Source organism: Cuculus canorus, chromosome 19, assembly GCF_017976375.1.
Source record: "Cuculus canorus isolate bCucCan1 chromosome 19, bCucCan1.pri, whole genome shotgun sequence".
In the NCBI taxonomy this organism is placed as follows: domain Eukaryota; kingdom Metazoa; phylum Chordata; class Aves; order Cuculiformes; family Cuculidae; genus Cuculus; species Cuculus canorus.
The window spans coordinates 8,713,476-8,729,205 of record NC_071419.1 but is presented as its reverse complement, the minus strand read 5'-3'; the positions used below and the strand labels follow the sequence as shown (position 1 = coordinate 8,729,205).

Below are 15,730 nucleotides of genomic sequence, written 5' to 3'. Positions count from 1 at the left end.
AAGGCTGATATGCAGCACAGTACTCCCTGGAATGGACCAAGAAAGCCCTTGAGTTTTTGAGTGCTGGCCTTCCTCCCGCACCCATCATCCTGCAGCATTTCAGATTGATCAGACCAAACAACCATTACAACTCACAACTCTCGTACCCAAAATGAGCAAATTATTTCTTTCTGTCACACTGTGTTTTTATATTTCCTCTTCCCCTCCAATACCCACGTCTGCAGAAGCCTTCAGAAACCTCTCCTGAATGGAGTATTTTTTGATACCTCATGTAACATCTTGGCTCTCTGCACCATCCTCCACAAAAGCAGGAGCTCCCAGCCAGGCAGGGTGCAGGATGCACCACCGTGCACGCTTTGAACCAAGACAACCTTCCTTCAGCTGCTGCACCCACCTGTGTAGAGGTCTGTATCCGTGTACTCATCCACCTTCTTGTGCTGCAGGACGTAGTCAGACACCTTCGTCCCAATGGCAGGCTGCACATCCAGCCACTCCAGAGAGACCACGGTGCTGGAGGGCTCCACATTGGGGGAGAGCCGCAGGCTGGGCAGGAGAGAAACCAAATAAGACATCAGCTCCCTTTCTAGGGGGAATTCACCTCTACAAGCAGCACAGCCCCTGGCAGAGCTCATGCTCATACACAGGGATGGGCACACAGACACACACGGAGAGGGGAGCACAAGGGAAGAGCTGGTAGGTGAGCATGGAAGAACTTCCAGTTGAAGTTCAGCTGCGTGCAGCCTATGTAATATATGTCCTTACCGGCCCCCGCTCCTGGAAGAGCCGAGGTCACACAACCCAAATGATGCCATCTAAAGGAGCCTTCAATTCCTGAGAGAAATACTGAACTCCAGCAGCCTTGGATAGAACTGAGAACCAGCTGCCCAGGAGCAAGAGAGCAGGGGAGGATCCAGATTAACCTCTCTGCAACCCACCAGGGTGGAATCTTAGGAAGGGAGGGTCCAGATCCCATCGCCAACAAGCAAAGGCAGGTGTGGCTGTGCATTTACCCAGCTGCAAGTGAGCAAACCTCTGATGGGTGGGAGCAAAAGCAAAAGCAGGGCAGCTGTGCCTGACCTCCTGCCCAGAGCAGGGGTGGCCACATGGGCATGGGTGAAGGCAGAGCAGCTCGGTGCTTCTGGCCATGCTAGTGCAAAGGCATCCGCTCTCTCTGCACAAGGGTAAATGACAACACAGAGTAGAGGGCTATGGAGAGTCCAGCTCCAAACATACAAGCATGTTTGTTGTTCTCAGGCTGGAAAATGAATCCCCTGTGAGGATATTGGCTCACTACGAAGGTGTTCTGCTCCTTGTGGATCGCTGGAGCCAGTCTTCCTGCTTTCTCAGCTAATTTCCCATCAGTTTGCTCCTGATTTGCTCTTGCTCTGACAAGCCACAATGAATTGCTCTGTAATTCCATTTCTTTCAGCATTTGAAATCCCATTCTACAAGCCTTGCTAATCGGGTGATGAAAATCTATAAGGAAAACTTCCAGGATCACAGCCGGAGCCAGGATATCCGAAAGGCATCAGTCACACAGTGAGGACCGCTGGACTGTGGCCCCAGATCTCAAAGGCGAGAGGAAGGAGATGCCAGTGGGCCGAGCCTGTGGGGAAGGTGCTGGTACTGGGGTCCAAGACCCGCGAGAGGGGCTCACATCGATACGTACACAGGTGGAGGGAGAGGGCTGCAGTTCGGGAGTCCATTCTCATCGAAGGCGTTGAGGTCACACCTGCACCAGTCTTCGATCACATCGCCTTTCCCTGAGCACCAGTATGAGCTCATCAGGGCTCCCTTGAAAGCCTGACATGAGAACAAAAAGCGTGAACACATGTGCAAAAGGCTTGGTGAAATCCAGCCAGCGGCTCGGCTGCGTGTGGCGCTGAGAGTAAGGGGTGCATGTACACAGAGCCCAGGGATTGGGAAATAAGAGAGGGCCCTCCCCAGCTCTGCCACTGACTCTGTGGATGGTCCTGGGCAACCCTCTTCCCCTCCCTGTGCTTTAGCTCCCATGTAACAAGTGATGCTGGTTCATCCCCAGGTGCTGTTCTTGCCATGGGGATGGGGAGCGTCTGCATGATGCCTCATATAGAAGGGATTTCCTGCGACAGAGGACCGAGCTGCCAGAAGAAACACGAACACACTCATTTGTGACACTGGACGTCGTACATAGGGTACCCTTACACTGCTGCTATGTTCAATGAAACTCTCACCTGTGGCCATCCCAATGCCGTCCCCACTAACAATGGAGTAATTTCTACATCCCCAACAACAAAGCCCGCTTCCAACCTTCTCATAGGTTTGTAATTCATGTGGGCTGCCCCCCTGCAAGCAAATGGCTCCTTTATTCATTTAGGTAAGGAACACCCACAAACAAAATAGCAGCATCTGGAAGGAAATAATAAAAAACCCTGTAAAATACTTGCAGGGTGCTCCCCAGCCAGGCAGGCTCACCAGCCTGAGCAGGAGCCCTCCTCACCTCTCCTAACGATGCCAATGGATCCCCAGAATCCCAGCTGTTCATCTGCTGGGGTCTGGGGCTCAAAGACTTTGTCTAAACCCCCAAATCCCTTCTGGTCTAACCCCACGGTGCCTTCCCTGGGCTCATCCCATGGCTTGGGACACTCGGTGTCAGTCCCCTGCAGGACAGGGCATCCCTTGCTCCGTACCCTGCTGTAGTTCAGCCTGCACATATTTATGGTGTTTTCTCCTGCTATCCTTTGCCTATCATGCCTAATTAAACCTTCAGCTTGTCAGACAGCTTCTCCCCCTGTGTGCACAAACAGCCAACCTTCAATGCAACCCCTGTGAAGCCACAACACCCTGCTAGAATAATCACAACAGTAAAACTTCATCCACTAAAACAAACCTCTTTGTAATGCTTTTGACCTTTTAAAAGGCACATTTCAGTGCCGAAAAGACTTCACAGGTCCTCATCCACGTACAGCAGCCTTGCTGCCAGCCTCCACACAACCCAGCTCACAGCAGTACTATTCCACCCGCCGCCTGCGGATGCCTGGCCCCGGCGATACCGCCCGTGCTGCCAGGTTACGCCTTCAAGATAAAACCGTGCCCTTTGAGGAGGATAGGGATGGCTCCAGTGGCTGCGGCATTTAGCAGAAAACTCTAGGAAAAGCGCCATCCCGGGGAGGTTTCTGAAAAGAGAAGGTAAAAATAGAGCCTGACGTCAGGGCTCCCATTGTCCAGGGTTTTGTCGCTCTCCCCAAACACCCTGAACACCTTTAGCGAGGCGCCTTGAGGCTCTCCTGTCTGAAACATTTTCTGCTTCCAGGCATTTACAAAATGCCCTGTTCCAGAAGGTAAAATAAAAAATAAAAAAAAAAAAAATTAAAAAGGGGAAGGAAAAAAGGTGCAAAGAGAAAATGTGACGTTATTTTATTTTGTTCATTAGAATGTAATTGAACCGCTGGGCTGCAAAGGGCATCACAAAGTAATTGGAGAGCAGGGGAGACAGAGAGGAGTTTATCTGACACATGGATAAATGGGTAGAGAGCTGCGGCTCTGTGCAAGATACAAACAGAAAATGATGCATATAGATGGATGGGGAAGCACATGCGCTTCCTGGGAAGCAGAATAAATATCTATGTTGTGGGTACGTGTGTGCACAGACATGGACTATGGGCAAAGACAGATTCCTGGAAGAGCCACACCATCACACCGACAGCACCGCACTGCTGTCATCTTCTCTTCAGCCTCACCTCTCTGCATCCTCCCTCCCTGCACATCCCCAATCCAGGGCAGAAATACCGCACATCCCATCCATACCCTTTAGCCAAATCCAATAGTCAATTCCTTCTCTCCGTTTTCTTTTCTTCCGCTGGCAAGTGCAAGGCTGGATGAGCAATCCCCTCTGCTCTGCCTGCCCAGCCTCACATACATTTTAATTAGATCCTGCAGGTACCCAGCAGTCATCTGCCTTGTGTCAACCTTCACACAAACGAGGTTAGCTAATCGATGCGTCCTTCAGCTGCACTCATTAAGGCGAGCGCACCTACGCGCACTAACAGGGTTACTGGGAGCGCGGCTAGATCCTGGTGCTGGCTGCTGCCTCCCTCCGATTTCCAGCAGTTGGCTGAAATCAGGACCAGGCTGGGGTGGAGTGGCCGGGAAGCCACGACTCACCTTTCCCTGCTTTCCAGTGAGATTTTGAGCCAGTGGCTTCTAGAATTTTCCTATCAGTGCTGGGGAGCGTGTGTCGAAGTGTGGGGAAGTGGTAGGAGCAAAGCGATGGGGATAACTAAGACCATGCAAAAGGAAAGGACGAAGCTCCCCACACAGAGATGTTCACCATGTTTAGGAGGCTTTACACCCTCTGTGAGGGCACACAGTTGCTCCGCAGAACCTTCAGGACAAAAAGAGGCTCTCCATGAACTCTGAGGACTCTGTGGTCTTCCCCGCCCTGGAGTTTTTGCTTCACACACAGCCCACCCTTTCTTCTCTTGTCTCCCCCAGCCTGCTCCAGGCTCTGGCTGCACGGCAGAGGCTGTTCTCAGGCAAAGAAGTTGCAAAGACAACAGCTTTATCTAGCTCAGCCCCAAAGGCACGCTGCGGGCACGTGCTCCTCCACACGTAGCAACCACACAAAAAACTCTCCTTCCCTTTCTCCTTTTGATAGCATAGCCTGGGAAGTACAGGACTGCTTACGCAGGGAGGTGGTTGAGTCACCTTCTCTGGAGGTGTTTCAGGAACGGGTGGATGAGGTGCTGAGGGGCATGGTTTAGGGATTGTTAGCAATGGTTGGACTTGATGATCCAGTGGGTCCTTTCCAACCTGGTGATTCTATGATTCTATGCTCTCACAGATGAGTAGAACGGCAGCTGCCACCCAAACCAGGAGCCCAGTGGCACAGGAAGATCAAGAGACAAAGAACGCTGTGAAGGTGCTAAGATCCATCCCATGGGCAGCTCCAGCATTCAGGAGAGCTACAGAATTGAACATACATGGACCTCCCCGGTCTGTGGTGGCTGAGGACCACCTTCTCCTCCTGCCTTGGAGTGGGCACGTCCACATCTCCTGTCCTTCCTTGCTGCCATGCTCAGAAACGTGCAGCAAATGCTCTCCTCCCTGCCAGGAGACAACCCGTACAAGATAATCTCCAACACAACCATCTCCACACTGGATGCTTCACCATGGTGGTCAAGCCCGGCTACCAAGCTGGGATAATCAAACAGGCTCTGGAAGCATGAAGATCTTCCCAGGATCAGCCCCCAGCACACCATCCTGTGCCTGCCAACCACTCCCTGGGATCTCAACGCCCCTCTGTGCCCTAAGGCAATTTTATCTTTCATTTAGAAGTATCCAAACTGTATTCTTTCCCCGTGAGTCAGGCCATTTAGTTTACGTCCTTCACTGCCAGAGGGGAAATTTATGAGATGAGAAACTGGCTCGAAACGTTTATTTTCTAGATGACGAGTCATGCCATTAGATATATAGCATTATGAATCATAGGAACAGCATCTAATTTGCTCTTAAAGGTATAATAGGTCTGACTCCCCACACCCATACACACACATATATTGGATTGATAGTTCCCCCGTAGGATGGCTAGTTCATTTGTTTTGACACAAGCAAGACTTACAGGACCATAAAGTCCCATCTTACCATAAGTTAAGCCTATTCATAAAAAAAATATTAGGGAAACGAATGATCAGCTAAGCACATTTATCCTACACTCGATTGCATATGGATCTTTCTCCTGTTGTTATTTGTGCTCAGGGGGAGGCCATTTGGCCCCGTTTTATAGCTTAGACGTTCTGCAACACAATATAGAAGAACATTTCCTTTGTCCTCTGTTAGACCTGGCTGATGGAGGGAAAACATTAAGTTATTCCTGACCGTGGGTTTTCTATTGACATCCCCAGAGAGGAAAACTATAGGATGTGAAGGAACCTTCCAGATCAGCATTTGCAGGACTCTGCATGCATGGGGGCTGGTGTTTGCAGATGGGGTACTGGAAAGGGCAAGTGCTGGGTGCTTCTCCGGGAACATCTGCTCCTCTCTGTGGCTGACAGGGGTATGAAAATATGGCTTGATTGTTTCTTTAAGTCTAGGCTTCTTTGTCATTGGTACACATACCTTGGTTTTGGGGAAAAAAATAAAAAGGAAATACAAGGAAATGTAAAAATAACTGCAAATGAGCATACAGGCTGGACATAGATATGCTGGAGATACCAAGGAGGACCTAAAAGCTGCCAATTTGGTACATTCCGGGTTTTTCACTAGCTTCCACGGTCTTTGCTTGCTTGTTTCTTTTCCATCTTATAGATCTAGAAGGAAGACAAGAGGAGTGGAAGCAGGCTGGGTCATGCCAGCGGACAAGCTCAGCCTCATGTCCAGGGACACATCAACCAACCAAGACATTCTGTCTCTGTTTGCAGGATGGGGACGGTGCCTGCACACCACCACCACCTTTCTCCCAAGCACAGGAGGTGAAGGGTTGCCTGGCAAGGTGCAGCCCTGTCCCACCTACCAACAAACCCAATTCCCAGTGATGCTGCCCTGCTATGTGGTGCCTGACACAGGCTGACCAGAGCTCCTGGATGGTGCTAAGCTAAGATGCTGCTGTAGATAGCAACAGCAATACTGACTGTTCATATAGGAAATGACGACCATGGGATGCAGGCTCATTTCACAGCCTGAATGGGATGCTACCATGATGACAGGGTGGCTGGAAGAAAAGTTTTCCATGCCTTTATAATGAGGATTAGTTCTGTTCACAGGAGATAAACACTGCTCCTTAGTCTGGACATCTCTGCAAGGAGAGTGAAAAGAAAAAAAGAAAACCAAAAAAAAGAAACAAAAAAAAAAGAGGAGGGAAACTAAGGATTTCCCAGGCCAGAGACTGTTTCCAGGATCATGCAGCTTGCGTCTGAAAGTCTGCTCCAGGTTCACAGCAAAGGAGGATGAAGTTTCCCTACTGCAGTTGGCAGGTGATCTCATCCTGTGCTGCTCACTCCCTCCTGCCTCCGGCTGCCTGTCCCTGGGGAGCAGCATCACCAGCACTTCATCCTGGGAACCACATCAGCAGTTTGCCGGAAAGGTCAGGGTGCTGGAAGGGACCCAGGGTGGGCAGCATCCTGGTTTCTGTTATTTATGGGATCTGAGGGAGCAGCAGAGGACACTAAAACCTGGCAGTGGGGGAAATAAAAGCCTTCGCGCTGTGGTGAGAGTCCCATCCTGGGGAGCCAGCTCTGCTTTCGCACCTCAGCTACAAAGCTCCCCATTATAGCGTGTTCGGGGAGGTTACAATGCAGCTATTCTTCCCCTGGTAACTGGAGTCGGATGTGGGCTAGAGCTGCAGCAGGATGCTCATGTGCAATGGGAGGAGGACAAGAGCCAATTAGCAGGTATTAAAACAAAGCAAAACCAAACAAATAACCCCAAACTGTAGACCAAAACAACAAAATCATACCAACACTGTCCCCATTCACTCTGGCTCCCTTTCAGCTTTGGCAGTGGAAAAAGAAATCCCTGGCACCAGCTCTCGCTGCCTTCAGGGGCTGCTTCAGGGAAGCTGTGTATGTGCAGGGAGGATCCTCGTTCTCCAGTAGCTCTGCTGCCTGGTGCTAGATGGGAGCCAAAGTGAGCCTATGGCCTCAGGGACGCCTCTCGCCCTGTCCCGATAGCACCCTGAAAAACCTCACCCTCCTCCTGCCGACCCCAGATGGGCAAAGGACACCAGGAGAACCAGCCCTGAGGGACAGGACAATGGGAAGACCCCAGGTATCTGGCCTCCTGTGAGAGATTCAAGGGGTATGGCCAAACTCTTCCCTGAGAAACGAGTCCCAACTTGACTTCTCCAGCCTCTGCCTCAATTCCTCTGTCCTTCCTCCTCAGGCTCACATTGCTCTGGGTCCTGCTTAAGCTTAGGACAGATCTCCTCCAGGCACATCTCTAGTCTTCAGTCATACAAGTTTCCTTCCCTACGGGCTGAACTGGGATAGCTGCACAGAATATTTACGCAACAGAGTCAAGGGCTTCGCTCCTCAGCACAGTCACGATTTCAAAGCCAGCAGCAGAGCCCAGAGATTGCCCAACACGGCAATCTGCTGCTGCAGGAACTCGAGGTCTCAGGGCACCAGCACAAGGATCACCACGCCTCCTTTCTCTCCCACCACCATACTCGACAGCATCCTGCCTTCGAGGCATTGAGGGCATTTTGTCAGCAGAAAGCCTCGCAATAGAGAGAAGGTCTTTGCTGATGGGCCTAGTCAGCCACTGACACTGTAGAAGTTTCTTCCACAGTCCTTCAGTGGGGAAATCTCCTCCAGCTTCATCCAGACATGGCAACAGACAACTCCGGTGTCTGCACAGCTGCAGAGCACAAGTGAAGCAGAGAGATTTGGGCAGACAATGTTGATTAAAACTCAATGCAGGTTCAAACACATCCAGAGAAGTCATTGCCAGGGCCACAGCTTTTGTGTCTCTTCACATCTTTAGAGCTCGCGTTGTGACCATTTAGACTGTAGAGCTACAGTGCTCAATGGTGCTACCAACCTTCTTAGTCTAGTTTGATCGAGCTGATAGGGATCAGTAGAGAGAGGATTCCAGCATTGCCTCTATCCCAGCCAGCAGTCCTTCCTCGGAGAACCCTTCCACCCACAGCCACATCAGCTATGATAGTTATGAAAAAGCCATTCAGCAAAGCCTTTCAAAAGGTGCTTGGACTTCCAAACACATTTCCTTGACCATGGGAAGCTTCTTGCCCACCCCAGCACTACCAAAGTGCTCAGCTATCAGCAGCTGTGCAAATTCTCTTAACATTGTTAAAGACAGGGGGAAATGGAAACACCTTCTAGAAGGGGCTCAATCTGTAAGGGTTTCATTGTACATGAGGAGGAAAAGAGAGGCCATCAATAACCAGCAGTGCTCTGCCCTGGGCACCCAGTACACTGTTCCTCCTCACTGCTGGGAGCAGGAGTGATGCTTGAGCAGGACTGCGGAGCTGGACCAAAGCCCTGCTGATCCCACACAGCACAAATGCCTCTGGACAAATTCTCCCTGGGCAGCAAAATGCAAAACCTGACTCCTAAAGCCCTTCTAAATTTCAAATCCTTGCTTCAAAGGAAGAAGAAAACAATGGTTCCCAATGATACAGAAACAAAGAGTTTTCCAACTTAGGCCATGGAGGCAAAGGAAGATATTTTCACCTGATCTCCTCCTTGGAAATGGTCAGGTTTAGCTGAAATCAAACATGCATACATAGAAAACAAATCACAAATGAGCCCAAGGCAGGCACCCAGCATGGAAACTTAAACCCCAGCACTTAAGAGTCTGGCAAGGTCATCAGCAATGAAGAATAGGGCCCTGTACAGCATGGTAGCTGTAAATTTTAAGAAGTGCATAACTCACCACACTGAGGAAGGTGAAAAGAGAAACCTCCCCAGAAATCTTACACATACTGAAGTGGGCAAAATGTGTCTTGCCTCTTCTCTGCTGCCAGGCTTATATAGGAAAACCTTTAGCAAACTTTATAGGTGTTGGTACCCACCTTGGTAAGACCTTGCTTTCTCTCTGTACACATATATAATTACCTGTGTGGACACGTATGCAAATACCAAGATTTTCATTGTTTACAATCATTATTTTTTTAATGCTGCAGGGGAATTGGGATCTGCTCGCACTTCCCTTGAGGTCAGCATTTGCTGTATTGACTATTATCCACATGAACAGGGAAAAACAGGCAGGGGAGTGCTCAGCTGTGGACGCTGGGTTCAGCCCAGGCATCTGTAAATCTTGTTTATGCCACAGGCAAACGCCACTTTGTGGATGCCTGGGAACCCCCCCAGGCCTCCTACTTGATGCTGAAAAAGAACACTTCATCATCCAGACTATACAGGAGATACTCCTGACAGCACCTGCCCTTTGGGAGACTCTCCTGGTGCACAGAGTGAGGAAGCAGTTTAAGCTGGCGGCTCCCTGCCACGCTTGCAGTGGACCAGGTCACAGCTGCTGGGTCATGGTGATAGGGTGATGCCCCTGTGGTGGTAGTAGCTTCCCATCACCCCTAAACACCTTTCCCTTTCAAGGTAACCCTCCCTTCACCCTCACAGGGGAAGTCAAGGTGAAGCCCATGCCATTGCATCCCTTGTCCCCGAGCTCACAGTGCTGTGAGAGGAATAAGAACACATTCTCACAGAGGCAGCGCTAACCCTGCACCAAACCATCCTCTCTAGGACACAGACACCATCAGCTCCATCTCCTCCAGAGAACTGGGCGCAACTTTGCCCAGCACCATCCGCCCATCTAAACATCCAGTGCTGAGAGCCGAGATCTGTGCTTTGGTAGCAGCAAGTCCCTCTGGCAGTGGGGGATTACAGACCCCAGGCACTGGGATTTGTCCCTGCCTGGGGGCGGGGGGCGAAGGGCAGCAGGGAGAGGAGAGAGAGGAAAATAAATGCTCTGCAGAAGACAAGAGTGAGAAGCTAGCTGGGAGGGAAGGGACAGAGGGAAAAGGAGAGCAGATCAGATTAAGGTTTAAGAAGTGAGTAAAAAAGGAAAGTGCTGGAGCTGATGTGAGACAAAGGATTCATGCTGAGGGGGTGGGAATGGCCAGGAAAGAGAAGGAGGAACAAGGAAGGCTAAAATTTCTCCCTGTGTCCTGCTGTAGCAAGGGTGGGGGGATGAGAGGGCTTGCCGTCAAGAGAAGCCCACAACCAAAATGCTGACACCCAGTCCAGGTGCATGCTGGCGGTCAGAAAGGACAGCACACACCCTCTGCCCCACCACCCCAGGACTTGCCATTGTGGATGGAGTGAGATGCCCTGTCCTGGCATGCACTGCTCACTGCCAGCTCCCGGTGTGCCCTCAGCACCCGCTCCAGCAGCATCCTCTGTCCTACACCCATCTGAATTCCTCACCCAGCCACCCCTAACCCCAGCATCACAGACTGAGCTCATCCTAGGGTGAAAGGGGAGCAGACACGCACAGAGCACCCTTGCACAGACAGGCTCCCTAAAGAGTGCCCTCCACCTCTGGGTGAGCAGGTTTGAGTATGAGGAGAAGGAGGGATGCGCTGAACACAGCCTTCTGTAAGATGTCTGGGGCTTCTCTTGCTTGGTTGCTTCATTGGGGTTTTGTTTGTTTGCTGGTTTTCCCGGCGCCTCAGCAGAAAGCACAATGCGGGCTGTCCTCCAGCTGCAGCTGATGGGGCCAGCCCTCCGCAGGAGCCAGGGGAGGGAGGGAAGGAGGCTGCTGCTGGTGAAACAGGCTCCAGCTCCGCAGGAGGAGGCACTCCAGGCAAGCCCAGCAGGGCAGGCAGCATCGACAGGGCTTGGGGGGGAAAAGTAAGGAGGAGGGGACCCTGCAGCCAGGGCCAGAGAGGCAGAGTGGCATTGTCTCATGGGCGCAGGGTTAGGAAGGGGAGCTCCCTTTGTAGTGGTGAGCAGGGTCCACAGAGATCCCTCACATCCTGCTGGGCTCGCTTGCTTTCACTGTTACCCCTTCCCTGATGGCTAGACTACCTCTCATATCCCAAAAAGGAACTGTCTTCTTGCAGATTGTTGCTGGGAAGCCTATCTTTCTTTCCTGAAGGAAATCAACTCTCCCACCGCTCTTTGTGAAACCATAATGCCTCATCCCAGCACTGCCCTGGACGTGCTGAGAACAGCAGGTCAATGCCTACATAGAAATTACCCAGTGGGAAGAGCAGGCATAGGTGGGGAAAGGATGTAGGATAAATGGGAGAGTTTGGGGAAAAGCACTGGAAAGAGAGAGGAACTGAAGTGTGGAAGTCAGGCACAGCTGTGTGAAAGTATCAGGAGGGTCCAGTAGGAACAAGATCAAGAGGTCAGCAAGGAGGAACAGTCCCCATGTGTGACTTGAATTGCAGAAGAAGCATGGGGGCTCTTTAGCCTTTGGATATGGGAAGAGGATGAAGCATCATTCCTGGTGGTCACACCTCCACGTGCTAGGATTGCTTCCTAACCTGCAGCCCTCTGCATCCCACCCACAGCTGCCACTGGCTGGCTCACTCCAAGTGTCTTAATCAAGTGCAGGCTCAGGGCTAGTAAGTGACTTTAAGCAGGTCTGTCACTTTTGGACATGGGATTGGGGTCAGAGGGCTGCAAAAGGCAATAGGAGGCAGGGGACCGGGGGGGCAGTGAACTGAGAAAGTGGGAAATCAATCTCCATAGGATTAACACCAAAGTTCTCCCAGACAGCAGAGGAACCCAGCCCCAGGGAAGGGTGACCTCCAGCTTGGCTGGTCCCTCCTGGAGTAACAGTGACCTCCCGTGGCTGTGTGACTGGCCCAGAGGGCTGGTTATTCCCTCCCTTTGAAAAGCTTTGCTGCAGCCCTGTAGGGCTTTGCCCACCCCTCGCATAGCTCCAGCTGAGTTCTCTGAGCCAGAAGTGAAAGACTGATCTGATGCCTGGCTCCTAAGATTCCTCCGCAGGACACATCCTGCACACCAGTGTCTACTGTGGGTGGACACCAGGAATGACCGTTGCCCCAGTTGCTTACAGCATTGCCTTCAACCACACTGACAGCAGGGAGATGGTGGTCTGCAAGGGCTGTAGGTGGTGGGCAGCAGGATCCACTGGCTCTATTGCTGACACCATCCTGAAGCATTCCTCACCAAACATGCACACAAAAACACTGCCCTGGTCTGGGGAACCAAACATGTATGTGGAGACTGAGGAAAGCATAGTGCTGGAGCTGGTCCACCACCAGCTCACTCACCTCCCTGGTATCGTTGTCCTGGATCAAAGCGTACAGAGGCACCACTCGGTTGATCTCTAGTAGAACCGGCGTAGGACTGAGCTGCTCCTTGCCAGGGCGTCGGCACAAATGGCAAGTGGACGGGCAGCGCCCTTTCTCTTCACAGTGAATCTCCACACCTGAGATGAGGTGGTCATCAGAGAGCATCTGTGCTGTCAGCAGGCCTGAGAGATAGGTGATGAAGGGCATGGATTTCAACTCCTTCTTGTTCCCAAGCTCAGTTGTTTCTGGTTTAGGGAAAAGGAAGACACCAAATAACATTAAATAACTCACAGTACCATCATATTCTCAAACTTTGCTGCAGCCAGGATTGATGCAGCTGCTGAAGGTGTAGGCCAGGTGGGAGTAGGAAATCAGAAAGGTCAGGGAGAGAAGGAGAAAAACAAGACTTGCATGGTCACTACTTCGCATTGGGTTGAAAAAGTGAGCATTTCCAGACAAGCACTTCTAGAGTGACACAACTGACCATGTTCTCCTTCTTTTTTCTAACTTGCGTGTTCACTTTCTGCACTTCAAAGGAAGCAAAACCACCCAAGTGTATCTTCCCCATCAAAGAGAAATCTTTCCAAATGAACCAGGTCAAAGAGCTGAGTGCCCTCGTCCCTGCCCTGACACTATCCCTCCCCAGTCCATGTAGTACTTGTCTCTCCCTTTTGGGTGACACATTATCCAAGGCACTGAGACAAACCGGAAGGAGGCTGCAAAGCAACTGCATTGTGGGATTACACTCCTTGGCACAGAGCTATCTGCTCTGTGCTGCTTCTCCCACATCACCTGTCCTCTCTGCCTTGAAGCACAGGGCACACGATACAATGCTTGTGGTCTCAGGCGTTCTTTGAGTACAAACAAGCAGGAAGGAGTGGGATGAATAAGCAGAAAGAGCAACCCCCTCTTCAATAAAATGAGTGTGAGCTCAACCAACTTATTGTGCACCACCTGCAGCCTCCTTCACCCACCACTCCCAGGAAAGGGCTGAGGGTGGTGAAAGTGGTGGTTTTAAGAACTCTCCCAAGAGACTGGCATGAAAGCGAGGGTTCCTCCTTTCTCCTGAAGAAAACACAAATGGAGCAAAGCCATTTCAGGAGCAGCAGCCTTCAAATAAAGCTGCACAGGGGGAGGAGTAGAAGTCTGCTAGTGACTTCTATGGTAGAAAACTGTGTGAGTAGAGCAGCTCTTCTGCCACAGCAGCCACATCCTCAGCAGCGGAAGATCAGCCATGGAGCCTGGTGACTCACGGCAACCTTGTCAGCAGAGCAGATTCCATAGACAAGGTGGAAATGGCTGTCTGCATGTCTTTGTAACAGTGGAAGCCCCAGTCACTTTAGGGGAAAGGATTGCTTTGCAGACTGGATCTTAGGGATGTAAGGAGTTATTGCAACCGAGCTGACTGGTTCAGCAAGGGTTCCACAGTGTTCCCTTCTACCAAAAAGGCTCTGGGTACAATTCCAAAGGAGGAAAATTAAATCGGACGTGGCTCAGCAGAGGGAGACAGGCTTCACTGCCAAATTGCCAGTTGCCATGCAGAGGAGCACTTGGAAATCATCAGCACTGAACAGCAATTCCTTGTAGCTTTTGTGGAACAAGCTTTGGGGGCTTAAGCACAGTCCTAATAAAATAATCACCCTGTTTCTGCTCTTAAAAACCTGTCTGAGAGTGCCAGCTGCACATCCTGCTGGTGAGGCAGCTCCTCTGGAGACAGGGAGGGGCAGCAGGAAGGACTGCTGGTCCTCATCTGCTTGCTCAGAGAGAGGGAAGCATCAGCTCCAGGTGCTGTCAGGACTGCACTCATCCCTAGAAAGCTAGGGATTTCCTTAATGGAGACAGTGCTTCCTTTTCTTCCGACCCCCAACATCCACCACTTTCGGCACCTTGCAGAGGAGTTACTCAGCTCTGGGAGGTATCTTCCCCCAAAACATGCTCCTTTATTCCTGGACCTGCCCTTGCAACGGTAGCCCATGGCAAAGGGAGTGGAGTCTCTGTATCTGCCTCAATCCTAGTTTTGGTTATTTGCTCAGCTGCCTTCACACAAAAAGGGAGCTCAAGGTCCAGCCCACTCTACCCAGTAATGAGCTGGAGAAACTCCACGTGTTCCTGGAGTCATGGAATCACAGAATGGCTTGGGTTGGAAGGGACCTTAAAGCCCATCCAGTTCCATGGGCAGGGACACCTCCCACTGGCTCAGGCTGCCCAAGGCCCATCCGACCTGGCCTGGAACACCTTCAGAGATGGGGCAGCCACAGCTTCTCTGGGCAACCTGGGCCAGTGTCTCACCACTCTCAGTGGGAAGAGATTCCTCCTTATGTCTAATCTAAATCTGCCCCTCTCCAGTTTATACCCATTGCCCCTCTTCCTATCACCACAAGCCTTTGTAAACAGCCCCTCCCCAGCTTTCTTGTACCCCCTTCAGGTACTGGAAGATCACTCTAAGGTCTCCCTGGAGCCCTTTCTTGTCCAGGCTGAACAAGCCCAACTCTCTCAGCCTCTCTGAGCCTGGAGGATTGGTCTGGCTTATATTATTACCTCATTACTGTACAGCCCTTGTCAGCACTGAGGCCCAGCTGACCAGCTTCTTCTCAAATGAAAATATGGGCATCCCAACCCTATTCCTGATGAAGTCACAGGAATTTTGTAGCGTTGGACTGGTAAGAATCAGAACTAGACCCTGCAATGTACCAATGTACTCTGTTGTGTTCACTGCAAGTTGGGTCCAGACCAGAGCCAGTAAACTCAGCTTTAGCATTCAGGTTCCCATTGCACGAGCCCTGTGAAGTACTGGATAACCTCCCACGGCTCTCAGACTGCCTTGCAAAGCCTCTGCTTCAGTTCTAGGGAAGGGCTTTGCAGGTGAGCATTGCTAGAGTGCTCCAAAGATTTCTGTTCTGGCAGGAGGATGAGGCTTGGCTGCAGGGGCTGCAACGCTGCAGCAGTGAGGAAAGAGGGATTCCTTATCAGCCCTCGCATCTAAATATGCTTTCGCGAACGCGGCTG

The 15,730-nt window shown here is 51.2% G+C and overlaps 1 protein-coding gene across 2 annotated transcripts in view; it reads right to left on the bottom strand.

Moving 5' to 3' along the window:
* Nucleotides 1–15,730, bottom strand: part of ASTN2 (astrotactin 2) — a 347,344-nt gene that overhangs the window by 84,582 nt on the left and 247,032 nt on the right. For both annotated transcript variants that reach the window (XM_054084080.1, XM_054084081.1), the window contains 3 exons: nucleotides 12,704–12,969; nucleotides 1,670–1,803; nucleotides 395–543 (listed from right to left, as the gene is read on the bottom strand). In XM_054084080.1, the coding sequence (XP_053940055.1) occupies nucleotides 395–543; nucleotides 1,670–1,803; nucleotides 12,704–12,969 (549 nt within the window). The remainder of the gene's footprint in view (nucleotides 1–394; nucleotides 544–1,669; nucleotides 1,804–12,703; nucleotides 12,970–15,730) is intronic.